This window comes from Melanerpes formicivorus, unplaced genomic scaffold (genome assembly GCF_026170545.1).
Source record: "Melanerpes formicivorus ecotype bairdi unplaced genomic scaffold, bMelFor1.0.p_v2 SCAF_87, whole genome shotgun sequence".
Taxonomy (NCBI): domain Eukaryota; kingdom Metazoa; phylum Chordata; class Aves; order Piciformes; family Picidae; genus Melanerpes; species Melanerpes formicivorus.
Window position 1 is genome coordinate 2,501,781 of NW_027142439.1, and position 27,220 is coordinate 2,529,000.

The 27,220-nt window shown below is 47.6% G+C and overlaps 1 protein-coding gene across 5 annotated transcripts in view; it reads left to right on the forward strand.

Moving 5' to 3' along the window:
• TSC22D1 (TSC22 domain family member 1) overlaps positions 1–27,220 on the forward strand; it is a 106,586-nt gene that overhangs the window by 26,830 nt on the left and 52,536 nt on the right. Inside the window, exons 3-4 of one of the 5 annotated variants that reach the window (XR_010990714.1) lie at positions 17,114–17,377; positions 18,375–21,742. The exons of 2 other annotated variants lie outside the window; for them this stretch is intronic. Coding sequence is in view for 2 of the 3 variants with exons in the window: in XM_068165326.1 (XP_068021427.1) it covers positions 17,114–17,210 (97 nt within the window). In the remaining variant the exon portion in view is untranslated. Of the gene's footprint in view, positions 1–17,113; positions 21,743–27,220 lie in introns of those variants that run through there. 2 more of the 5 variants (XM_068165326.1, XM_068165327.1) reach the window with 2 other exon arrangements.

Below are 27,220 nucleotides of genomic sequence, written 5' to 3' on the forward strand. Positions count from 1 at the left end.
CAGTCTTAATTAGGTTGAGAATTCCCAAATCCTTCTCTGCTCCTAGCTTTTTAGCCAGTCTGCTTATTTGGGGCTAATTCCAGTATAATACTCACTACCTTGCTTAAATGTGGGCTTGTTTCTATGGAAATGTTTTGAATGCTGGCTTGCATTAGGTAACCCAGAAATAAGGTAACATGTATCACAGTGTCACCAAGGTTGGAAGAGACCTCGAGGATCATCAAGTCCAACCTGTCACCACAGACCCCATGACTAAACCATGGCACCAAGTGCCACATCCAATCCCCTCTTGAAGACCTCCAGGGATGGGGACTCCACCACCTCCCTGGGCAGCACATTCCAATGGTGAACAACTCTCTCAGTGAAGAACTTTCTCCTCACCTCCAGCCTAAACTTCCCCTGGTGCAGCTTGAGACTGTGTCCCCTTGTTCTGGTGCTGGTTGCCTGGGAGAAGAGACCAACCCCCACATGGCTACAACCACCTTTCAGGTAGTTGTAGCGGGCAGTGAGGTCATCCCTGAGTCTCCTCATCTCCAGGCTATGTAGTGAAGGGCAGTTGTTCTTCCCCAACCCCAGAATAGAATAGATTTAACCAGGTTGGAAAAGACCTTTGAGATCATCAAGTCGAACCTATCACCCAACACCATCTGATCAACTAGACCATGGCTCCAAGCACCCCATCCACTGTCTTCCTAAACACCTCCAGTGATGGTGACTCCACCACCTCCTTGGGCAGCACATTCCAATGGGCAATCTCTCTTTCTATGAAGAACTTCTTCCTAACATCCAGCCTAAACCTTCTGCGGTGCAGCTTGAGACTGTGTCCTCTTGTTCTGGTGCTGCTTGCCTGGGAGAAGAGACCAACCCCCACCTGGCTACAACCTCCCTTCAGGTAGCTGTAGACAGGAAGAAGCTGTCCCCTGAGCCTCCTCTTCTCCAGGCTAAGCAACCCCAGCTCCCTCAGCCTCTCCTCACAGGGCTGTGCTCCAAACCCCTCCCCAGCTTTGTTGCCCTTCTCTGGACACCTTCCAGCAACTCAACATCTTTTCCTAAACTGAGAGGCCCAGAACTGGACACAGGACTCAAGGTGTGGCCTCACCAGTGAAGACTGGGGAGACATTTTTTCTGCCCCCAGTGCAGTTCTCTTGTACTCTTAGACTGAATCATTGTGTTCCATTTAATTGCAGCTTCACACAGCCCTTCAGTTTTAGTTGGTTCTTGCTTTCCTGCTGTCTCTTGGATGGCATTCATCCTATCCCAGACTGAGTCTCACTTCGTGTACACACTTGTATTGGTGGTCTCAAAGGAAGAGTGCTGCTGAAATGGAGCCAAGGATACTTCAGACTGTACACTGCAAACCATTTGCACAGCACTTCCAAAACATTTGGCCACGCTTTGGTTGCTGAAAGAAAAGGGAATTGCTCAAATGTTGGCTACTTAAAAACTGAGAACTTCATGTTCTTCTCCCCCCCCCAGTCCAGGCAATTAAAAGAAGTGTGGGGAAGAACAATTAGCAATTGCAAAATATCCTTGACAGGGCCTCATTTCTTCTGAAGGCTTGATTGCCAGCCCTGGTCAGTGCTAGTGTGTGCTTTGGTCATCCCAATGAAGAGTGCATGCACAGGTTTCCAGTTACAATTGCATTGAGATTTGGAGCTGTGCTTTCAGGAGATCACTCTCTGTAGAATGCCTTACAAATCAGAATGGGTATTGTCTTTGAGGGCTGAAAGCTGCCTTTCTGAGAATGGCCCAACTGTGGTTGTTTAAACATTAATAATCTGATTTTTTCAACATTTCCACTGCAGGTGGTTGTGCTTTTTGGTTTAGTGTACACCTCTGTTAGCAGAGAGTTGCTTACAGTGTTCAGCACCATCACTGGAGGTGTTTAGGAAGGGACTGGATGGGGCGCTTGGTGCCATGGTTTAGTTGATTAGATAGTGTTGGGTGATAGGTTGGACTTGATCTCAGAGGTCTTTTCCAACCTGGCCTCTGCTCTCTCCTTCCTGCTCTCTCCTTCCTGCTCTCTCCTTCCTGCTCTCTCCTTCCTGCTCTCTCCTTCCTGCTCTCTCCTTCCTGCTCTCTCCTTCCTGCTCTCTCCTTCCTGCTCTCTCCTTCCTGCTCTCTCCTTCCTGCTCTCTCCTTCCTGCTCTCTCCTTCCTGCTCTCTCCTTCCTGCTCTCTCCTTCCTGCTCTCTCCTTCCTGCTCTCTCCTTCCTGCTCTCTCCTTCCTGCTCTCTCCTTCCTGCTCTCTCCTTCCTGCTCTCTCCTTCCTGCTCTCTCCTTCCTGCTCTCTCCTTCCTGCTCTCTCCTTCCTGCTCTCTCCTTCCTGCTCTCTCCTTCCTGCTCTCTCCTTCCTGCTCTCTCCTTCCTGCTCTCTCCTTCCTGCTCTCTCCTTCCTGCTCTCTCCTTCCTGCTCTCTCCTTCCTGCTCTCTCCTTCCTGCTCTCTCCTTCCTGCTCTCTCCTTCCTGCTCTCTCCTTCCTGCTCTCTCCTTCCTGCTCTCTCCTTCCTGCTCTCTCCTTCCTGCTCTCTCCTTCCTGCTCTCTCCTTCCTGCTCTCTCCTTCCTGCTCTCTCCTTCCTGCTCTCTCCTTCCTGCTCTCTCCTTCCTGCTCTCTCCTTCCTGCTCTCTCCTTCCTGCTCTCTCCTTCCTGCTCTCTCCTTCCTGCTCTCTCCTTCCTGCTCTCTCCTTCCTGCTCTCTCCTTCCTGCTCTCTCCTTCCTGCTCTCTCCTTCCTGCTCTCTCCTTCCTGCTCTCTCCTTCCTGCTCTCTCCTTCCTGCTCTCTCCTTCCTGCTCTCTCCTTCCTGCTCTCTCCTTCCTGCTCTCTCCGGGGGAAACCTCAACCCACCACACCACTTTACTCATTATTTTAAAGGCCAAGTTTGAATGCTGCAGCTCTCTTATCAAGCACAGCAATCACTGGTTTTAGTAAGCGTTGTTACTGCTTTGGGGGAGCTGGGGTTGCTTAGCCTGGAGAAGAGGAGACTCAGAGGTGACCTTCTTGCTCTCTACAACTGCCTTAAGGGAGGTTGCAGACAGGCAGAGGTTGGTCTCTTCTCCCAGGCAGCCAGCACCAGAACAAGAGGACACAGTCTCAGGCTGTGCCAGGGGAGGTTTAGGTTGGATGTTAGGAAGAAGTTCTACACAGAGCGAGTGATTGCCCATTGGAATGTGCTGCCCGGGGAGGTGGTGGAGTCACCGTCATTGGAGGTGTTCAGGAGGAGACTTGATAGGGTGCTTGGTGCCGTGGTTTGGTTGATTAGATAGTGTTGGTTGATAGGTTGGACTTGATGATCTTGAGGGTCTCTTCCAGCCTGGTGGTTTCTATTCTATTGGGACACTGCTGAAAATCCTTTGCTCTAATTCAAGCGATAAAGAAGGAAGGAGTATGTGTTGTGTTAATGAATGGTGGGGAAGGGGTTGGAGAAAAAGGCATAATGTAGTTGTCGCTAAGAGGAAAGTTAAACCTGTAGTTTGTTTTTCTTTCTTCTCACTTTCCTTTGAAAGTACTTACACCTTCTTAGTCATGGCTTTCACCACGGTCAGTGGCAATTAATCACGTGTGAGTCATCATGTGTTGGTGTACTGTTTTAGCCTATGCTCAGTGTTTTACAGTATCACCAAGGTTGGAAGAGACCTCAAAGATCATCAAGTCCAACCTGTCAACACAGACCTCATGACTAGACCATGGCACCAAGTGCCACATCCAATCCTCTCTTGAACACCTCCAGGGATGGCAACTCCACCACCTCCCTGGGCAGCACATTCCAATGATAAATGACTCTCTCGGTGAAGAACTTTCTCCTCACCTCCAGCCTAAACTTCCCCTGGTGCAGCTTGAGACTGTGTCCTCTTGTTCTGGTGCTGGTTGCCTGGGAGAAGAGACCACCCCCTTCCTGGCTATAACCACCTTTCAGGTAGTTGTAGAGAGCAATGAGGTCACCCCTGAGCCTCCTCTTCTCCAGGCTAATCAGCCCCAGCTCCCTCAGCCTCTCCTCCCAGGGCTGTGCTCAAGGCCTCTCCCCAGCCTTGTCACCCAAGGCTTTTGCTACAGTTGAGGGGTGCTGTGAAGCTCAAATCTGCACAGTTCATGATTGATCTCCTTAAAGACCAAGGTTATTGTGGTTAAATTATGGGCTGTTTGGGAGTGGTCTGCCAGTGTGGATGTTGCTAGCAGGTGTTCAGGTAATTCCACTGGAGTTGTGGGGTATGCCCTTCATTGTGTTGTGTACTCCCTAGCCAGTGCTCTCTGCTCCTACTTAGGGGCTTATGTATAGCTTTGAATGAAGAGTATGTATAGCTTTGTTGAATGAAGAGTGTGTTTAGCTTTGTTGAAGGGAGAGCATATGTTTCATACCATTCTTTTGCAATGAACTGCAGTAGGAATGAGAACACAGTATTACATTATTGGTGCTTCTACTTCATCTACTATATCCCTTTTTTCTCTCTATTTAAAGTGCACAAGAGGAAGAAATACAACCAATTAAAATACCAAGTCATAAAGTCAGGAACTTTGCTGGGAAAGCAAAATGATGGCTTGAAGATGCCCCATCTCTAAAAGCTGCATTTGATTCATGTAAAAACTAAAGAGGTTTTAGGGTTGTATTGCAATGTGGAGTTGCTGGAAGGTGTCCAGAGAAGGGCCAGGAGGATGATCAGAGGGCTGGAGCACCTCTCCTATGAGGACAGACTGAAGGAGTTGGGGCTGTTCAGTCTGGAGAAGAGAAGGCTCTGAGGTGACCTCATTGTGGCCTTCCAGTATCTGAAGGGGGCTACAGGAAGGCTGGGGAGGGACTTGTCAGGATCTCAGGTAGTGATAGGACTAGGGGGAATGGAATGAAGCTGGAGGTGGGGAGATTGAGGCTGGAGGTGAGGAGGAAGTTCTTCCCCATGAGAGTGGTGCAGCCCTGGAATGGGTTGTCCAGGGAGGTGGTTGAGGCCCCGTCCCTGGAGGTGTTTAAGAGCAGGCTGGCTGAGGCTGTGGCCAGGCTGATGTAGTGTGGGGTGTCCCTGCCCATGGCAGGGGGGTTGGAACTGGATGATCCTTGTGGTCCCTTCCAACCCTGACTGATACTATGATACTATTTTTCTTGGGTTTGTTTTGTTTTTCTTTAGTTTTCCCTAGCTAGAAAGCCATTACATAGAAAGTGCTTGTCATTCAGAGCTAAAGACCTGAGGACTGTAATGCAGACTTCTCTTGGTCCTGTTGCAAACTAATGTTGGTTAATGCTATTCTATTCTATGTTAATTTTAGAAACTTGCCTTCAAAAGAAAATGTGATGGGAGGAAAACCTTTATGGACTTTCACAGGAGAAGTGATCTTAAAGGCAGCAGCATCACATTAAATCCATCATCAGTAAATTTGCTGATGACACCCAGCTGGGGGCAGGAGTTGATCTGCTGGAGGGTAGAGAGGCTCTGCAGAGGGACCTGGACAGGCTGGACAGATGGGCAGAGTCCAAGGGCAGGAGATTGAACACATCCAAGTGCCAGGGGCTACACATTCGCTACAACAACCCCATGCAGTGCTACAGGCTGAGGTCAGAGTGGCTGGAGAGCAACCAGGTAGAGAGGGACCTGGGGGTGCTGGTTGATGGTAGGCTGAACATGAGCCTGCAGTGTGCCCAGGTGGCCAGGAAGGCCAATGGCATCCTGGCCTGCATCAGGAACAGTGTGGCCAGCAGGAGCAGGGAGGTCATTGTGCCCCTGTACACTGCACTGGTTAGGCCACACCTCGAGTCCTGTGTCCAGTTCTGGGCCCCTCAGTTTAGGAAGGAGGTTGACTTGCTGGAACAAGTCCAGAGAAGGGCAACAAAGTTGGTGAGGGGTTTGGCACACAAGCCCTATGAGGAGAGACTGAGGGAGCTGGGGTTGCTTAGCTGGTAGAAGAGGAGACTCAGGGGTGACCTTATCACTCTCTACAACTACCTGAAGGGAGGTTGTAGACAGGCAGATGTTGGTCTCTTCTCCCAGGCAGCCAGTACCAGAACAAGAGGACACAGTCTCAAGCTGTGCCAGGGGAGGTTCAGGTTGGATGTTAGGAAGAAGTTCTATACAGAGAGAGTGATTGCCCATTGGAATGTGCTGCCTGGGGAGGTGGTGGAGTCACCATCCCTGGAGGTGTTCAGGAGGAGACTTGATGGGGTGCTTGGTGCCATGGGTTAGTTGTTTAGGTGGTTTTGGTTGATGGGTTGGACACGATGATCTTGGAGGTCTCTTCCAACCTGGTTTATTCTATGTAAATGCACCCAGTGTCTGGAGACAACTTTGGGCCCTTGCATTTTGGCCCAGAAATTGGAAACTAGGCAACAAATAGAATAGAATAAACCAGGTTGGAAGTGACCTCCAAGATCATCACGTCCAACCTATCATCCAACACCACGTAATCAACTAACCCATGCAACCAAGCAGGCTGTCAAGTCTCCTCCTGAACACCTCTGAATCAACTGAGAATCATGTCAAGAGCACCTCTGGTGTATGTTTCTGTCAAACTTGCTTCACAATTAAGCCTGCACGTTGCAGATAGACAGGGATGTTCAGCAACGGTTCAAACGGTGCTTGCTTCTCAAGAGGGTTTGTAGTGTCTTGCATATTTGCCTAAGTGTCATAGTATCATAGTATCAGTCAGGGTTGGAAGGGACCACAAGGATCATCTAGTTCCAACCCCCCTGCCATGGGCAGGGACACCTCACACTAGATCAGCCTGGCCACAGCCTCATCCAGCCTGGGCTTAAACACCTCCAGGGACAGGGCCTCAACCACCTCCCTGGACAACCCATTCCAGGGCTTCACCACTCTCATGGGGAAGAACTTCCTCCTCACCTCCAGCCTGAATCTCCCTGCCTCCAGCTTCATTCAGTGTGTGGGAAGTTCCTTTCTATCTGCCCTGGGTTGTGTTTGTTTTTGTCAATGAAGTTTTGACTGGAAGGAAAGAGAGGCCTGCGTGATTCAGTGTCTGCTTAAACACTCTCTGACCCAGATCAGTCAGTGGGGTAAGTTTCTATTTTGGTGTAGATGTTTGGTGTCTTTCTCCCTGCCCTGAAGAATTGTGGGGCAGCAGTAAGCCTAGGCTAGGAACAGATCTTCCTCTATTTGTTTTTGTATGTATTGCTTTGTGTGTGTGACTTGATTTTTCTTCTTCTTGCATGGAACCTAAACCAAGTGCTAATATTTCAACAGATACAGACTGACAGTCTCACACTGCACACTGGCATGCCTGTGAAGAGGCCCTGCCAAAGTTAAGTGTGCCTAGTGCAAAAGCTGGGAGTTCTGGCTGATCAAAGCAGGTAGGTGTGAAGGTGCCTGCATGGAGAGAAGATACAGAGACAGCTCCATGCAAACAGTTTAACTTAAAGCTGAGCCAAATGATAGCTTTCAAAATGGCCTTTTGCCTCAGCTGACTTAGGAATGTTTTCATTGGGAAACTTTTGGGGGTCTTGTTTCAAGTTGTATGTGAGAGAAGGGCACAGCTTTAACTTGACACTGAAGTAGGGGTGAGTTTGAGACCCTAATCCCACATGGAAAGTAAAGTCATCAACTCTTCAGAAAGCACATAATTAGCCAATTGAATGGCAGCATCTTTTGTTAGGTGGTAGCAGCACAAGATTATCTAGACAGTGTTTGTCACATGCTGCTAACACCTCCTAGGTCAAGATAAAAGATATCATTCTAATCTAAGCACAACTGACTGCATGTGAGGCTTTTTAAACATGAGTCTTGAACCTGAGAGCCAAACTATCTACTGCAGAGGGGGTCATGGGGTGCTTGCACGTCATCTGCAAGTCACAACTCTAAATTGGTTTCTGTCTCCACTGTCACCAGCTCCTGTCAGACAAAAATAAGCCTTAGCTACATCATGCACTTAGTGCTGGAGAGCTAACAGGGCTCACAATGGCCTTTGACACCAGTTTGTGTCTCAGCAGTCACAGTTACTAGAATACTTGGTCCAGTTTTGGCTGTGGAGTTCTTGCTGCTATTGACAGTGAGGAAAGGCTCAAGCCTCTTGGCCAGCTTCCCTATTAAATTCTCCATCTTTTAAGTTAAGTCCTGACTCTAGAGTCTACCAATTGTAGTATGCAAAGTTCTCAGTTCTGAAATGCAGGTTTCCAAAGTCAAACTTCATAAACAGGGCAATTTCAAAGCAACTAATTTGCTCAGCTGTTGGAGTGCATCCCTGTTGTTCTTTAGGAACACTGATCTGTTCAATATGCAGGAGTAAATATTACAGGAAATGGGCACTTCTGCTGGTTTTGAGTTCTCCAGAGACGCCAGAGGAAAGTCATGAGGGAGGTGATCAAGGGTGAAAACCTGCAGAGAGATCCTTGAGCTGTTCTTACATGAAAATTCAGTTGGGATCTCACAGTATCACCAAGGTTGGAAGAGACCTCAAAGATCATCAAGTCCAACCTGTCACCACAGACCTCATGACTAAACCATGGCACCAAGTATCAGAGTATCCTGAAGGTTGGAAGAGACCTCAAAGATCATCAAGTCCAACCTAGCACCCAACTCCTCATGACTAGACCATGGCACCAAGTGCCATGTCCAATCCCCTCTTGAACACCTCCAGGAATGGTGACTCCACCACCTCCCTGGGCAGCACATTCCAATGATGAATGACTCTCTCAGTGAAGAACTTTCTCCTCACCTCCAGCCTTAACCTCCCCTGGCACAGCTTGAGACTGTGTCCTCTTGTTCTGGTGCTGGTTGCCTGGGAGAAGAGACTAATCCCCATCTAGCTACAATCTCCTTTCAAGGTAGTTATAGACAGCAATAATGTCTCCCCTGAGCCGCCTCCTCTTCTCCAGGCTAAGCAACCCCAGCTCCCTCAGCCTCTCCTCACAGGGCTGTGCTCAAGGCCTCTCCCCAGCCTTGTTGCCCTTCTCTGGACACGTTCAAGTGTCTCAATGTCCTTCTTAAACTGAGGGGCCCAAAACTGGACACAGGACTCAAGGTGTGGCCTAACCAATGCAGAGTCCAGGGGCCCTCACCCCACCCTGCAAAAAAAAGCAGCAGTCATGGACATTCCTGTTCAGTGTAGCTGTTGAACAGTACTGGAATCACTCCTCTTAACACTGCTTGTGTGTGCTACTTCAGCTGCCAGGTTCTGCAGCTGAAAGATACTGAGCAGAGAAGTGTAGGAATTATATGAATACTGAGAACTCAGTAAGAAAAACTGCTTTAAACAACAGCAGCAACCAACCAAAGAAAAGACAAAACCCACAAACCCCCCTGAAAAAACCCAACCAATCGAACCCCCCAAAAATCCAACCCAAAACTGCTATGTCATTTATGTGAGCTAATGGAATAGAATTAACCAGGTTGGAAGAGATCTTTGAGATCATCAAGTTCAACCTAGCACCCAACACCATCTAATCAACTAAACCATGGCACCATGCACCCCATGCAGTCTCTTCCTAAACACCTCCAGTGATGGTGACTCCACCGCCTCCCTGGGCAGCGCATTCCAATACCCAATTACTCTCTTTGTGGAGAATTTCTTCCTAACATCCAGCCTAAACCTCCCCTGGCACAGCTTGAGACTGTGTCCTCTTGTTCTGGTGCTGGTTGCCTGGGAGAAGAGACCAACCCCCACCTGGCTACAACCTCCCTTCAGGGAGTTGCAGACAACAAGAAGGTCTCCCCTGAGCCTCCTCTTCTCCAGGCTAAGCAACCCCAGCTCCCTCAGCCTCTCCTCACAGGGCTTGCATGTAAACAGAAGCAAATTAAATCAAGCCATGTATTAAGAGCTAAAAAGGAAAGTATCAAGGTAGTGCTGCTGTTAAGAAACTACAGCTTTTTATGTAATTTCTCCAAATAAATTCAAGGGAAATAATGTAACCTTCATTGCTTTTGTTGGCTCTCTTCCCAGAGGAGCGAGGAACGACCTGGCAGCACGTATCTTAGCACTGGTTTTTATTGTTGCCTTAATACTTTTGTAATATCAACTCATGCACTCTTCCCATAAGTATAGAATTTCCCTAAAGCTGAATGCAGGTCTGTCTTCATGACAGAAATCTGTATCCCTGCCAGTGAAGGCTGTTCAACTGATACACAAATGTGATTTAATTACAGTATCGCAGTATCGCTAGGGGTGGAAGAGACCTCGAGGATCGTCGAGCCCAACCTGTCACCACAGACCTCATGACTAGACCATGGCACCAAGTGCCACATCCAGTCCCCTCTTGAACATCTCCAGGGATGGTGACTCCACCACCTCCCTGGGCAGCATATTCCAATGGCTAATGACTCTCTCAGTGAAGAACTTTCTCCTCACCTCCAGCCTAAACTTCCCCTGGTGCAGCCTGAGACTCTGTCCTCTTGTTATGCTGCTGGTTGCCTGGGAGGAGAGACCAACCCCCACCTGGCTACAACCACCTTTCAGGTAGTTGTAGAGGGCAATGAGGTCACCCCTGAGCCGCCTCTTCTCCAGGCTAAACAACCCCAGCTCCCTCAGCCTCTCCTCACAGGGCTGTGCTCAAGGCCTCTCACCCGCCTTGTTGCCAAAAAGTGACTTGTGCTGAAGTGTACTTGCACACAAAGCTGACAGGAAGCAACACTCATGGTGATAAAGGCATTAGAAAATATTCTTACAATGTAAGCATGATAAAAATGGAAAAATAATTACAGTAGTGCCTAACAATTTCCCTAATTTTACAACATTGCCAGAGAAGGGCAACAAAGCCGGGGAGGGGTTTGGAGCACAGCCCTGTGAGGAGAGGCTGAGGGAGCTGGGGTTGCTTAGCCTGGAGAAGAGGAGGCTCAGGGGAGACCTTCTTGCTGTCTCCAACTCCCTGAAGGGAGGTTGTAGCCAGGTGGGGGTTGGTCTCTTCTCCCAGGCAACCAGCACCAGAACAAGAGGACACAGTCTCAAGCTGCACCGGGGAGGTTTAGGCTGGGTGTTAGGAAGAAGTTCTTCCCAGAAAGAGTGATTGGTTGTTGGAATGTGCTGCCCAGGGAGGTGGAGTCACTATCCCTGAAGTGTTAAAGAAGAGACTGGATGGGTTGTTTGGTGCCATGGTTTAGTTGATTAGATGGTGTTGGGTGATAGGTTGGACTCGATGATCTTGAAGGTCTTTTCCAGCCTGGTTAATTCTGTTCTATCTGTTTATGGGAGTTATTTTTTCAAGGTAGTGTTTTCCTGTAGTCAACTCATCATACACCTCTAGTGTTTCCCTGATGTGCCAGCAAATGCTGGCTGTGGTTTTCAAAGGTGTGTTGCTGTGATAGCTGTACAGAAGTTGGAAGTTCTCTGTCATGCTGAGTTCAGAGAAGCCTTTGCTTTTTATCATAGTATCAGTCAGGGTTGGAAGGGACCACAAGGATCCTCTAGTTCCAACCCCCCTGCCATGGGCAGGGACACCCCACACTGGATCAGCCCTCCAACACTGGCAATAGGAAGGGATTGGCACCTGGAGCAACCTCAAGTAGGTATTGCCTGACATCTTGTCTGATAATCTTGACAATGCTGTGGCGCTCTCTAGTTTTTAGTAGGCCATTAAAGAAGTTGAACACAAACCAGTTCTAGAGAGGCCAAGTGCTTTAAAACCTTCAAAATGCAGAAAGTCAAGATGACTAGCTTTTAATATTTGTCTGAAAGCTTAGCTTGTGATGGCAGGTTGTGTCACACAGTCTTCTAAAATCAATGTGTTGATTGATGGGTTTGCTGCCTTTCCTCCAGCTTGGCAACTGATACCAGGCAATGTTCATAGAATCAATAAGGTTGGAAAAGACCTCAGAGATCATCTAGTCCAATCTATCACCCAACACCTCAGGACTAAGTAAACCATGGCTTCAAGTGCCACGTCCAGTTCTTTTTTGAACACCTCCAGGGATGGTGACTCCACCACCTCCCTGGGCAGCACATTCCAATAGCCATTCACTCTTTCTGGAAAGAACTTTCTCCTCACCTGAAGCCTAAACTTCCCCTGGCACAGCTTGAGACTGTGTCCTCTTGTTCTGGTGCTGGTTGCCTTGGAGAAGAAACCCCCAACTGTCTACAACCTCCTTTCAGTTAGTTGTAGAGTGTCTTAAGGTCCTCTCTGAGCCTCCTTTCCTCCAGGCTAAGCTTTTGCAATACTCAATGACTTCTATCAAACCCCTTCCTCCTCACCACCACCACCCCACCCTAAAACACCCCAAGGAGAACAGGAAACCCAAACATACACCAAAAAAAAAACCCTAAAGCAAACAAACCCAGCAACAAACAAATCCCAAACAAACCATTCCCACAACAGGACGCTTGAGAAAACAGGGGTTGGTGTTTTTCATACTGTCAGTAGCTTGGAATCTAAACAGTCTTACTTCACTCCTCTTGATCCTTCAATATGCATGTCATGTTTGCAGGGGAAAGATGCTTCACTAAAATGTGCTGTTCTTGTAATGTTTATTTTGACTAACAGTGCCACTGGATGCTGGTGCATAGATCCTGCAGCGGGTTTGCAGCCTGTACGTGGTTCTGGAGGTATGATGAATGGCAGCAGAGCAACCACTTCTGAACCTGGAACAAGAGTCATTTATAGGGCCTGAAATATACTTCATGTGGCTAGTTGCAGTTGAAATCTGAACTAAGTGCATGGTGGTTTCCAACTTCAGTTAGGGGGTTGAGGAGTAGTGGATCTGGCAGCAGGTAACTTGATTTAAATGGGGTGGTTTGCTCGTTGTTCCATGTCCTTTCCCTTGGCTCCTGCTGTTGTTGGAGCTGCAGGATTAGAAACAAAAGCACTGTTGCTTGTATTCCATACCACTTATTTCACAGATGGTGTTCTGTAGTGTCTATTCAAACATATCTTAACTTTTCCTGGCTCTTGAGCCTCTGATGCTCACTGATACAGGAAAACAGGAATCTGTCTTCACTGGCTCTTTAATGAGCAAGTGGCAGTGAAACCTGCTCTGGAGAGAAGAAAGGGGGAAGCAAGCACTGAAGGGAGTTCTCCTCCCAGAATGGCTATCAACAGATGGCTATGGAAGGATGGTGCAGAGATTCCTTTTTCTTGCCTAAAGGAGATGAGGGCTTTGATTATATAGGATTCCTTACCCTCTTCTGCATGCTTACAGCCAGAACTACCAGAGCCTTTCCTGGCTTCACCTGTATCAGCTCAGCAGCAGCATATGTTCTTGTGTCGTAATGTCTTCCTGCTCCCAACTAGAAGGATCCCACCACAGCCTGCACATGAGGCAAATCAGCAAACTGATGCAGTGACTGAGGGGTTGTTGCACATTCAGCTTCCTAAGGTGGCTTAACCTCCCATCTCAGCAGCATAAATCGCTTCTGATGATCGAGGAGGTGTAAAGAAACCCCCCCCTCAATATTTCCATGATAAGGATTCAAGTACTTTGGTCTGTTGTAGAATCTTTTCCATTCCTTTTAATGTTCAGAAGAGCAGGAAGGTATTTATTAGCATTTCTCATCTCAAAATGCAGGGAGATAGTGTTTTTCAGCCTGAAAAATGCATCTCTGTATTTAGGAATCAGCCAGCCTTGTTGATTAGGTGGTGTTGGATGATAGGTTGGACATGATGATCTTGAAGGTCTCTTCTGCTCTCTTCTGCTCTCTTCTGCTCTCTTCTGCTCTCTTCTGCTCTCTTCTGCTCTCTTCTGCTCTCTTCTGCTCTCTTCTGCTCTCTTCTGCTCTCTTCTGCTCTCTTCTGCTCTCTTCTGCTCTCTTCTGCTCTCTTCTGCTCTCTTCTGCTCTCTTCTGCTCTCTTCTGCTCTCTTCTGCTCTCTTCTGCTCTCTTCTGCTCTCTTCTGCTCTCTTCTGCTCTCTTCTGCTCTCTTCTGCTCTCTTCTGCTCTCTTCTGCTCTCTTCTGCTCTCTTCTGCTCTCTTCTGCTCTCTTCTGCTCTCTTCTTTAGAGTTCAAGACAAATCTGTTCAGGGGAAGAAAGATGTAGGAAAGGACACAAATTGGAAGTTAAGGCTTCTCCCTTGGAAAAGCAGAGATGCTGGAACCTTCATCTAAGGAAAGGAATTTAGGAGGAAGTTATTCTTAACAGCCTGCTTCAGGCTGATCTTCCAGAAGCTGTTCTGTTGTTCATTTTTTGCCATGAGGAAAACACTCTTCAACAAAGTCCTCATAAATGCTTTGATTTCTTTGAAGTTCTTCATCCAATCTTGGCCTCTTTTGCTGAGCTGCCGCATGAGTAGAATGAGACCAAGTAATCCTGTCCTCTGCACCCTTGAAACTTCAATAGGTGATTTCATCCTGTGCACTATACTGAAGGTCATCTGGAGGCTTTTCCCAGTGAGTATGATCTTTCCCTGGTGAAAGACCTTTCTCAAAGGAAGTCTTCTCTTGATGTTAAGTAGGCTCTGGGCAAAGATTCCTTTTTGGAGAGGAACTTAGATCGTGCTGTTTCATCTGGATAGTTTTGCTCTGATCCCTCCTATTGCTCTGAGCTGGAAAAGAGTATTGACTTCAGAAGTGTCAGTGGTGTTTGCAGGCTTTAACACATCCCCTGAAACGAAGCCTGTGATGTTGTAAGTGGCATTGTAGCTGATGAGTTGGAAGTAACAAGCATTAGCAACATGAAGAGTTCCTCAAATTCAACAGTGCAAGTTACCTGGTCAAATAGAGCCTCAAGAGTTTGAAGAGAATCTTAAGGAGAAAGAAGCTTTTAATTTTACTGGCCTTTGATGATAGTTTCTTAGCCAGAAGTACAGAGCAGTGGAAGTTTTCATGCAGCCTGTTCTGCTTGTGATTTGCTCTTTTATCTTGAGTTCTCTGCCTTACTTGGAAGAGTTAAAAATGTCATCCTGGAGACATCTGTTGGCCAGGTATGTTCACGTGCACTGGCCAGTTTTTCTTTCCACTCAGAAAGGCCTTTCACAAAAGCATTCATGTGGGATGAGAAGACTGAACCCTGAAACTCTGCATCCCTTTGAAAATGGATCTGAAGTAATAAAGGCAACGTTTTGCCACGTGGAAAGATGCAAGAACACATCTTGGCCTTTTGTCACTGAAGTGTCATGAAATCCTACTGGAAGTCCACCTAATCCTGTTGTATACATGAAATAGTCTCTGCTATGTAGAGCAAAACCTCCTACCTTAGACTGAGACACCACCACCATATTCAGTGTTCCCAGAAGAACAAAGCAGAAGAATATCTTCCTGCATGTCCCAGCAGTTTCTGTGGTAGAAACTTGCTGATTGTTGTCATTAGTGTAGGATATTGGGTTCTGTCCATGATGCCTTTATCTGTCACCTGTTAGGATAAAATCCACAAGAGTAGATTTGCCCTAACTACAAAAATTAAAGATGCTTCTTGATGTATATTACTGCTGTGGTTTTTATGACAAAAGCTAGTTTCCCCCCGCCAACTTCTCCTTGTATAATTTGGACCACGATGAAGGAAAGTCTCTTTGAGGAGAGGAAAGCTTATAATGAGATACCTAACTATATAATAGTATCATAGTATCAGTCAGGGTTGGAAGGGAGCACAAGGATCATCTAGTTCCAATGCCCCTGCCATGGGCAGGGACACCCCACACTACATCAGCCTGGCCACAGCCTCATCCAGCCTTGGCTTAAACACCTCCAGGGACAGGGCCTCACCACCTCCCTGGACAACCCATTCCAGGGCTAATAAAGCTATTTTTGTCTGCTCTAAAGGAGACAATGAAGAAATACCACTGAAATTGCCCCAGAATTCAGTGAGATGACATCAGATGTGAATAACATACCTTCTTGATTAAGTTTTGGGTTATACTCTACCTGGTGTCTTGAGAGCAAGGAAGAGCGCTGCAGGTGAAGCAGTAGTGCCTCAGCTGTGGCGTGCTGCTCAACAGCTGTCCTGCATGCATATACCAGACATTGTTACTGTGGTGCAAAAGGTAGAGTAGAATAGAATGGAATGGAATAGAATGGAATGGAATAGAATAAACCAGGTTGGAAGAGACCTTCAAGATCGTGTCCAACCTATCATCCAACACCACCTAATCAACTTAACCATGCAACCAAGCACCCCATTAAGTCTCCTCCTGAACAATTCCAGTGATGGTGACTCCACCACCTCCCTGGGCAGCACATTCCAATGCTCTCTCTCTGTGTAAAACTTCCTCCTAACCTCTAGCCTAAACCTCTTCTGGTGCAGCCTGAGACTGTGTCCTCTTGTTGTGGTGCTGGTCACCTGGGAGAAGAGACCAACCTCTGCCTGTCTACAATCTCCCTTCAGGTAGTTGTAGAGAGCAAGAAGGTCACCCCTGAGTCTCCTCTTTTCCAGGCTAAGCAGGAAATGCATAACCTCCTGGAAATGCATCCATGAGCAGCTACACCTGTGGTTGTGTTTGAAGTCCAGGGACGACTACTTCTTTTTTGTTGCATGTTGACTCCATGCTACTGAAAACTTCACAGCTTTCAGGGTTTGTGAAGAGCATTTCAGCTCTCTTGTACATGACATTTTTGTTGGTCAAGTAATGACAATGAAATCCTAGGAGATCTAGGTGTTCAGGAGCAAACAGGAATGTTGTAGGAATCCAGAAACCAGAACTTGGGTAGGTTTCTTAGCCACCACAGCAGTTGTGATTTACTGAGCTTAAACCAGAGGTGGTCACAAGAGCACTGAAGCGCTCTCAGCGTTTGATATGTGACTAGAGTAGAAGACTTGAGACTGAAGTATGTCCTTTACAGAGGAGTTGGCAGTGGGGTTAGGAAGTCATTGGTGAGGGAAGCATTCAGGTAAGTATGGTGGTTTCCTCTTAAAGAGATGATGGGGAGATGTTCACTGCCTTGCAACAGGTGCCTTTATTAATTCACTTGAGAGAAAGTGAAGAGAGAAGAGAGAGGGAAGTTTTTTCACTGCCAAGAAATGAGCACTTAATTTGCCCCCTCCCCCCCTACATCTGCAATCTGAGAGAACTTTCTGGACAAAGCATCTTATGATTGATCTCATCTATTGGTAGATGTCTTTAACAGTCTTGAAAGTTCACAGCTCAACACTTTGGGTTGGTTTGGTGGTTTTTTTTGGCATCGGAGCATGAAACAACTGCATGTCTGGTACTCATCTCTTGTCATCCTCCCCTATTGCAGTGCCTATGTGTATGTCTCTGTGTGGCAGGAAATGAGGGAATGCAGCTCATTATCCAAGAAGTTACCAACTAGCACTTTTCCTTCCCCTCCAGTCTTTCTGCCTCCCTATCCTGGAAGTATGGAGTCCCTGCCTCAGCCTACGGCTTCATTCTTTTTCCAGCTGCCCACAAAAGTAAAGAACCATTGTGAGAGTTTGAAGAAAGAATCCGCTCAGAGGACTGAGCCTCAAGCCAAAGCTCCAGGTTGCAGACTCAGAAAGAAACTTCCTTTGGGGAAGGATCTGCTTCCAGGATTTGCTCGTCTCTTTTTCCTTGGGCAAACAGAGTTCTTGAAGGAAGCAAACAACAGGGTTGCAGGTAGGTAGGGCCCCTTTGAACTGCCATCCACTCAGGTGTGAAGGATGGACTTTATGCTGTTTCTCTATGCCTTTTTCTGTTGATGTTATCTTCTGCTTCTAGGCTGAGAAAGGGGAAAAAAGAATGAGAGCAGTTCAAAGAAAAAGTGGAGGAGAGAGAGAGGAGAGAAAAATAATCCTGGGCACTTGTAAAGAATAGGTTTTTTTTGTAATGCCTCTGGGTAAGCTTCCTGTCCAAGGGTCATGTTTGTAGTGGAGTTCTTTGAAGCATTAATGGCATTCTTCATCTGACCCTTTCCTAGGCAGGAAACTGAGTCGAGAGCAGAGCCTGGTGGCCGGGGCCGAGGTAAGGCCAGCGACTGCGCATGGCCCACAGCCACACTGTTGTCATCTCCTCCCTGTCTCTTTACACCAGTGCTAGGCTGAAATGTGCAGTAAACAGGGAAGGTGTGAAGACCACCAAATGGGTTTGAAAGCAGACTTGATTCCCAGCACTGACCAAGTTCCCCAGCTCCAATTGTGTAAAAGAGTCTTCCTTCAGACGAGCCGGAGGCTGCTGGGTTTGTTAAATCCCCTTTTTTCTTTGTCAGTGTGAAGGAACTAGATTGGAACACTGCTGAGAGGGGGATGAGTACTCCCCCACCAGGATCAGCCCAGAGAAGGGGAATCAGTAGAATCAGCTCAGGTAAATTCTGGCTTTCTTGCTTCACGCTGTGCGGAGCAGCAGCCTCTTCCTTGCAAGCATCAGGAGCCCAGAGTCGAGACCTTTTCTTTCTCCAGCTAGGCCATTGCTGGCACAGGAAGTGTATTCTAAATTTCCCTCTGATTTGTAGCAAAAAGGAAGCACTTGAAAACTGGCAGTGAAATTCTAAGGAGATTTTTACCAGTTCCTCTTTGATGCTGAGTTGAAGTCATTTGGAACTATGTTACGTGCATTATTTACTTTGGTGCATCTTGTGACTCTTCTCTCCCTCTTCATTCCCTCCAAATTGCTTCAGGACACCTTCTAACCTTTATACTGCATCACAAGCCTTCAGCAGAAGATCTTGAGAGCCATTTATGTTGCTGGAAGATGACTGGGTTTGGATCTTGGCCTTCCTTAAGCAGGATCTCCTGACAAAATGGGATTGGGAAAGACATGAGACTCCTTTTTCCATCACCCAGAGAGAGCCAGCCTAGAAATGGAGGCCTAGGTAGAAAATCTAATGCATCAGTCCTTAGGAAATTTTGTTTGGCCTCCCATGGTCCTTTTGTTACAATGTCATAAAGCTGTCTTTCATAAAACCTAAGCCTGGCATCTTCCTATCTGAAAATCAAGCCAGTAAGTCCAAGGTTTAAGAGCTCACAGGTCTGATAACATGACTGGATCTTGCCGTCCCCCTGCATAGGAGACGCCACGTGAGTCTGTGAAACAGGGTTCTGCCGTGGTTCAGACTGCAATGTTTGTAAAGCCTTTTCTGCCCAACAGTCCACTGACAATGATCAGAAACAATAAAACTTCTTGTGAAGAAGGTGGTGTTTCATGAGGTTTCTGCCTCTCCAGGTTTACTTCAAAATAAACTTGAGCCCCCAGAATGTCTACAACAGCAAGATGGGGAAAGCGCTGCCTCTTTTGAGGCTTCCCCTGATTGTGTTGAGAGGAGATACTTTTGCAAGTGTTGAGAGTTGCCCAAGTGGAAAATCTTAGATGATTTTTTTGGGGTGGTTTTTTTGAGTGAAAAGTGACTTGTTAGAAAGCAGAAAGCTTTGAATGGGTTTTTTTTTTTTCCCCCTAAGGGATTCTCTAGTCATTTAAATGTCTTGTGAGCTCTCAAATGAAAACCTTATGTTTGGCAGTAGTGAACAGCACACACTTATGCCCGTGTACTCTTGCTCTTTTTGGTTGTTTTGTTATAGGAAATCAGTTCTGAAGACTAGGGGCTTGCTTTTAAAGTTCTGATTAGGAAGTGGGGGGGGGGAAAGCTTTGTTCTGAAGCTGAGTGAAAGAAGGGCTGGTGGGGGGGTGAGGGGCGAACAGAACCCTCTGGCAGCAGGTAAAGAGCGCTTCGTTTGGGCTTTTTTCCCCCCCCCCTGCTTCTGGCAGTTGGGTAAACTAGTCAGATGCTTGGTGCTTGAATCCAATTAATTTCTTAAATCACTTCCCACAAAGCATTGTGTTGTGTTTTGTTTTTTTAACTAATGCCTAGATCTCTCATTAAATTCTCCAGCCTGGTCAATCTGCACGGCCTGAACGTAGCCCCGAGGCTCCCGCTTCACGGCACTTGTGACTTCTTACTATGCTGGAATGCCTGGCAGCCTGGGGTACAGGCTAAAAATAATTGTTCAGATGGTGCTCTTTAAGTACATACTTCTGGAGTGAGCCAATTTTCACTGGACTTTCTGAAACTGGGCTCTGTGGAGGGCTTTTTAATACCCCCCCCCCCCCTTATTTATGTCTTTCGGGGGGGCGAATATCAACCTTCTTCGGTCTCGCCGCTTCTGTGGTTATCCAGTGAAATGCTCCGTTTGTGAGCTGGTATTTTTAGAGCCCTGGTGTCAGGCAGATGCAGGTGTTAAGCCCTGCAGCCCCAGTGACACTTGTGAACTTGGAAGCTTAAAGAGAAATGAGTTTAATGCATGAAATCCAATCCTATATATATTAAATATGTGGAAATATAGAATAGAACAAACCAGGTTGGAAGAGACCTTCAAGATCATCGCGTCCAACCCATCAACCAATCCAACACCACCTAAACAACTAACCCATGGCACCAAGCACCCCATCAAGTCTCCTCCTGTGACTGTGGTGACCTTATGACAGGGCTACAGCTGCTAGAGGTGTAGAGTCCTGCTGAACCAGGAGTAATCTTAGAGGTTACAAAGAGGCAGATCCTTGAGCCTCAGAAATAAATGCTGCAAACAAATCTCTGTGGCTAGAGATCTGTGCCAGCAGTGCTTTTAGCTGAAAATACCTGTCTGTGGTTGTTCTTTGGGGTTGTTTTTTCCACCCCCTTTCTTTTTTGTTCTAATTCCTAGTCCATTTAAGGCTTGATTATAATTTGTCTCTTAATAGGTGCCTCAGCCACAGCTTTTGGTCAGTGTGTTCTGCAGTAAAAGGTAAATTTAAGACCCATCAAATAGTTGTGAACACTGAAATGCTTTGCAAACACTGAATCTTTACAGTGGAACAAGAGGGACACTGAGGATTGTTTCTGATGTTATTGTCTCAGTTGCTGAAATGTCTTTACTCTCCCTGCCAGTCACCATTAGAGGGGGGGGGAAAAGCCAAAGGGGCAAACCAAAATGAAACCAGACCAAAAAAACCCACAACTAACCCAAAGAAAACCTCTGTTGCTATTTGCCAGTCAGTATCTTGGTTCTTGTCCATCAGCACTGTGTAAGCATATTAATATTCTGCTCCTGAGTTTTGCAGCTGGAATCTTGGCTTCTTGGTATACCTTTAGAGCAATAGCTCCTGCCTTTTTGTGTCATTAAATAAAAGATGTCTGAAACCATTTCCTTGTTCATATATTGTACTTAAGGTAATTGTGTAAGCATGGAGTGCCTCCTCTGACTGACTCCAGGATGCCAGGAAACGTGGGGGAAACACTACACAGTCCTAGAGGAAATGATGGTTTTAATCCCCAGTGCTAGCAGAATGTCACAAGGTAGACCTGCAGTGTTCCTATTTCCCTTGTTCTGCCCCCCTCAAGATTCCTTGTAGCACTTTGAGCCTGCCTAACTCGCTTGGTGTAATCCTTGACATCTTCTTGACCGGATGCCAGCTGCTCCTAATTGTTTCATAGCCAGTCAATAAAATCTGGGCTGCTGACAGCAGCTCCTTTTCCCCCTGTCCCCAGGAGAGCTGTCTTGTTTTAACCTGAAAGATTTGCTTGCTTCTTTCCACCTTTTAGCTACCCTCTTTATCTGTTGCAGGATGCTTTGAGAGTGAGGGAGTAAAGATCAGGATGCTTTTTGGGGGGGGAGGAAATCTTGCTAGTGTTGCTACTTTGGCCTGAGCTAAACCTGTCACTTGTGTTGAGAGCTGTTTTGTCAGTTTAGAGTAGTTTAAGGAAGGGAGATGTATGTATATCTGTCTATATATATCTATATTTATCTGTGTATATATATATATATATATATATAACAGAGGTGTTCCTTTTGCAAACCAGAAAATGTTGCTTTTATTGATGAGAACAATAACAGCTCCTGGGCTGTTTGTATTGCCTGGCTTTACAGCAAGGGAGGTGGGAAACAAAACCAAGCTTCCAATGGATTTCTGAAAGCCAGCCTGAGTCCCCTCAGCAGTGGCATGCTGTCAGTTAGGTTTTAATCTCTCCAGTCCCCTTTGCAGGGTGTTGGGATGTAAGCAGGTAGCAATGCCAAAAATCCCACCTCTTTTTTCTGGGGGGGGGGGTGGGGGGGAGTGGATTGATACATGGAATTGCCAAAGCTGTTACTGATCCCTGAAAGAAGGGCTGTGAATTAGGTGTTAGTGGAGAGAAGTGTGTTGTCATGGCAAGCTGGGGCAAGGCATTCTCTGAAAGCAATGGTTAACAAATGGTTGAACCCTGCCTGTGGTGTTCCTTGCATGGATTTTGTGAAGAATTGGCGGCTGTGCAGCTCCTAAGCCAGGTCCATAAGTTGGTGTCAGCAACATGAGGTGAGTTGGGGTGTTTAAGGAATGCTTGGGTTGTGCTGCTTCAAGCTGGGTTGTCTAAATGGCATGGAAAGCAAGGTGTCACCGTCACTGGAGGTGTTTAGGAAGAGACTGGATGGGATGCTTGGAGCCATGGTTTAGTTGATCAGATTGGGTTAGGAACTGGCTGGAGGCTGAGCCCAGAGAGTGGTGGTGAATGGTGCCACAGCCAGCTGGCAGCCAGGCACTAGTGGTGTGCCCCAGGGATCAGTGCTGGGCCCTGTGCTCTTTAACATCTTTATTGATGATCTGGATGAGGGCATTGAGTCCATCAGCAGTAAATTTGCTGACGACACCAAGCTGGGGGCAGGAGTTGATCTGCTGGAGGGTAGAGAGGCTCTGCAGAGGGACCTGGACAGGCTGGACAGATGGGCAGAGTCCAAGGGCAGGAGATTGAACACATCCAAGTGCCAGGTCCTGCACATTGGCCACAGCAACCCCATGCAGTGCTACAGGCTGGGGTCAGAGTGGCTGAGAGCAGCCAGGCAGAGAGGGACCTGGGGATACTGGTTGATGGTAGGCTGAACATGAGCCTGCAGTGTGCCCAGGCAGCCAAGAGGGCCAATGGCATCCTGGCCTGCATCAGGAACAGTGTGGCCAGCAGGAGCAGGGAGGTGATTCTGCCCCTGTACACTGCACTGGTTAGGCCACACCTTGAGTCCTGTGTCCAGTTCTGGGCCCCTCAGTTTAGGAAGGAGGTTGACTTGCTGGAAGGTGTCCAGAGAAGGGCAACGAAGTTGGTGAGGGGTTTGGAGCACAGCCCTGTGAGGAGAGGCTGAGGGAGCTGGAGTTGCTCAGCCTGGAGAGGAGGAGACTCAGGGGTGACCTTATCACTCTCTACAACTACCTGAAGGGAGGTTGTAGACAGGCAGAGGTTGGTCTCTTTTCCCAGGCAGCCAGCACCAGAACAAGAGGACACAGTCTCAGGCTGCGCCAGGGGAGGTTTAGGTTGGATGTTAGGAAGAAGTTCTATACAGAGAGAGTGATTGCCCATTGGAATGTGCTGCCTAGGGAGGTGGTGGAGTCACCATCACTGGAGGTGTTCAGGAGGAGACTTGATGGGGTGCTTGGTGCCATGGGTTAGCTGTTTGGGTGGGTTGGATTGGTTGATGGGTTGGATACGATGATCTTGAAGGTCTCTTCCAGCCTGGTTTGGTTTATTCTAAATAAGGATGGTGTTGGGTGATAGGTTGGACATGATGATCTCAAAGGTCTTTTCCAAGCTGGTTAATTCTATTCTAGTCTATGAGTTAACCATTGGAAAAACTATTTAGAGGGCCATGTTAAGCTCCTCTGTCTTTTGCTGATGACAGTGTCACTTCCCTGGTCACTTGCTAGTGTTTGAAAGAATGTGGAATTACTGTTCTGATCAGCTGTCCTATGTTGCTTCACTTTCTTGATCCACTTTCACACATGGGTGGCATTCCTCTTCTCTCTCCCTGGTAGAAACTGATTCTTGCTTTTTCTGTGTACTGATTAAGTAGAGGTCAGGAAAACGAGGGTTTAGGGGTTTCTGTTACAGAACAGTGACAGACAGACTGAAAGAGTTGGGGCTGTTCAGTCTGGAGAAGAGAAGGCTCCCAGGTGACCTCATTGTGGCTTTCCAGTATCTGAAGGGGGCCTACAGGAAGGCTGGGGAGGGACTTCTCAGGCTATCAGGTAGTGCTAGGACTAGGGGGAATGGAATGAAGCTGGAGGTGGGGAGATTGAGGGTGGAGGTGAGGAGGAAGTTCTTCCCCATGAGAGTGGTGAAGCCCTGGAATGGGTTGTCCAGGGAGGTGGTTGAGGCCCTGTCCCTGGAGGTGTTTAAGCCCAGGCTGGATGAGGCTCTGGCCAGGCTGATGTAGTGTGGGGTGTCCCTGCCCATGGCAGGGGGCTTGGAACTAGGTGATCCTTGTGGTCCCTTCCAACCCTGACTGATACTATGATACTAAGAAATCTTTCTTGCACAAGTAAGTATTCCTTTTGTAGGGGCAAAATGATGTTATTTATCCTGTTGTACAGTTGTAAGTGATTGCACAAACAGAGGAAGGAGGTGGCTTAGAGTGCCAGCTTCAACCTTACTGATGTATGACCTCTTCTTGCCCAACTCAGATGAAGGTAGCATCTCTAATTCTGAAGTGGCATTTGAATGAACAACAGAACTTATTTATAAAGATATTTAATATATAAACAGATAGGCAGTGTCCAAGGGCAGGAGATTTAACACATCTAAGTGCCAGGTTCTATACATTGGCCACAACAACCCCATGCAGTGCTGCAGGCTGGGGTCAGAGTGGCTGGAGAGCAGCCAGGCAGAGAGGGACCTGGGGGTAATGGTTGAGAGTTGGCTTAACATGAGCCTGCAGAGTGCCCAGGTGGCCAAGAAGGCCAATGGCATCCTGGCCTGCATCAGGAACAGTGTGGCCAGCAGGAGCAGGGAGGTCATTGTGCCCCTGGACTCAGCTCTGGTTAGGCCACACCTTGAGTCCTGTGTCCAGTTCTGGGCTCCTCAGTTTAGGAAAGATGTTGAGTTGCTGGAATGCGTCCAGAATGGGCAACAAAGCTGGGGAGGGGCTTGGAGCACAGCCCTGTGAGGAGAGGCTGAGGGAGCTGGGGTTGCTTAGCCTGGAGAAGAGGAGGCTCAGGGCAGACCTTCTTGGTGTCTACAACTCCCTGAAGCGAGGTCCAACCTGTCACCCAACACCACCTAATCAACTAAACCATGGCACCAAGTGCCACATCCAATGTTGTAAACACTTCCAGTGATGGTGACTCCACCACCTCCTTGGGCAGCACATTCCAATGGCCAATCACTCTTTCCACGAAGGATTTCTTCCTAACATCCAGCCTAAGCCTACCCTGGTGCATTTTGAGACTGTGTCCTCTTGTTCTGGTGCTGGTTGCCTGGGAGAAGTGACCAACCTCCACTGGGCTACAACCTCGCTTCAGGGAGTTGTAGACAGCAAGAAGGTCTCCCCTGAGCCTCCTCTTCCCCAGGCTAAGCAACCCCAGCTCCCTCAGCCTCTCCTCACAGGGCTGTGCTCCAAACCCCTCCCCAGCTGTGTTGCTCTGTGCACAAGGCTGCAGGGGGAATGCAAGGACTGAACATCATTTCACAGAAATTATTGGCACTTAACAGATTCTTATCATTTTTCCCAAAGCTTGGTTTCCTATGGCTAGGGGAAGGCTCATAGCATAAAATTGGGAAATCTCAGCTCTTTAAGATAGAATCACAGAATGTTAGGTGTTGGAAGATAATCTAGTCCAGCTCCCCTGGTAAATCAGGTTTGCCTAGACCAGGTTGCACACGATGGCATCCAGGTGGGTTTTGAAAGTCTCCAAAGAAGGCTCCACAGCCTCTCTGGGCAGCCTGTACCAGTGCTCTGTCACCCTCAAAGTGAAGAAGCTTTTCCTTAAGTTCAGTTCTGTTCCTGTTTATGATGGTGTCCCACAGTTCTTTGTGGGACTTAGTGGTGAGGGTATTATGGAAGGCTGGGATGTTCTGTTTAACGTGGAGCTATGTGGAACAGGAATCTCTCAGTTTAAGAAGGACATTGAGACACTTGAAGGTGTCCAGAGAAGGGCAATGAGGCTGGGGAGAGGCCTTGAGCACAGCCCTGTGAGGAGAGGCTGAGGGAGCTGGGGTTGCTTAGCCTGGAGAAGAGGAGGATCAGGGGAGACCTCATTGCCCTCTACAACTACCTGAAAGGTGGATGTAGCCAGGAAGGGGTTGGTCTCTTCTCCCAGGCAACCAGCACCAGAACAAGAGGACACAGTCTCAAGCTGAGCCAGGGGAGGGTTAGGCTGGAGGTGAGGAGAAAGTTCTTCACTGAGAGAGTCATTTGTCATTGGAATGTGCTGCCTGGGGAGGTGGTGGAGTCACCATCCCTGGAGGTGTTCAAGGGAAGATTGGATGTGGCACTTGGTGCCATGGTCTAGTCATGAGGAGTTGGGTGCTAGGTTGGACTTGATGATCTTTGAGGTCTCTTCCAACCTTGGTGATACTGTGATACTTCCAGGGATGGTTACTCCACCACCTCCCTGGGCAGCACATTCCAATGGCCAATCTCTCTTTCTGGGAAGAACTTCTTCCTCCCTTCCAGCCTAAACCTGCCCTGGCACAGCTTGAGACTGTGTCCTCTTGTTCTGGTGCTGGTTGCCTGGGAGAAAAGACGAACCCCTACTTGGCTGCAACCTCCCTTCAGGGAGTTGTAGAGAGCAAGAAGGTCTCCCCTGAGCCTCCTCTTCTCCAGGCTAAGCAACCCCAGCTCCCTCAGCCTCTCCTCACAGGGGTGTGCTCTAGACTCCTCCCCAGCTTTGTTGCCCTTCTCTGGACACCTTCCAGCAACTCATCATCTTTATGCTGAGGAGTGTTCAGCAATTTTGCCCCCCTTACACTTTATTGGTGATGTGAAGTAAGGTTCTGCTTCCTTGTATTAATACTAAATTTTACTGATGATTTTTTTTCCCCCTAAGCTGTCCTTCTTTATACTTGCATCTGCTTTGGAGACTTTTCCCACCTGTCCCTGCTGAAAGAGTACAAAAGTCAGGTCTCTGTAAATGCTTTCTTTTTAACTAGCTCAGAACTGGTTTTGATGAAGCAGTTCTGCAGATGGGAAAGGTGAGCAGTAACACTGGATGTCTGCAGAGAATCACTGTTTAAGAGAAATAAGGGAAACTTTTGTCCCTCTGTTGATAAAGTCCTCACATTGTTCTCCGAAAATCTACCCAAGTCTCCCAAGAACAAGAGGACACAGTCTCAACCTGTGCCAAGGGAGCTTTAGGCTGGATGTGAGGAAGAAATCCTTCATAGAAAGAGTGAGTGGCCATTGGAATGTGCTGCCCAGGGAGGTGGTGGAGTCACCATCCCTGGATGTGTTTAGGAAGAGACTGGCTGGGGTGCTTGGTGCCATGGTTTGGTTGATTAGCTGGTGTTGGGTGAGAGGTTGGACTCAATCTCAAAGGTCTTTTCCAAGCTGGTTACTTCTGTATTCTGCTCTGTAAGTAATACACATCTCCACAGCTAGCAGTCAAACCTGTGCTTCCAGTGTGGCAGTGCTACAGCTGCAGGGCATTTTGCTTGTCTCTCCAGGTAATCTTTACACCCTAATTCCTGTCTGTAGCTGAGCTTAAGTAATTGTTTCAGGTTCATTTTCTGACAGCTCTAAAAGACTTTTTAATGGT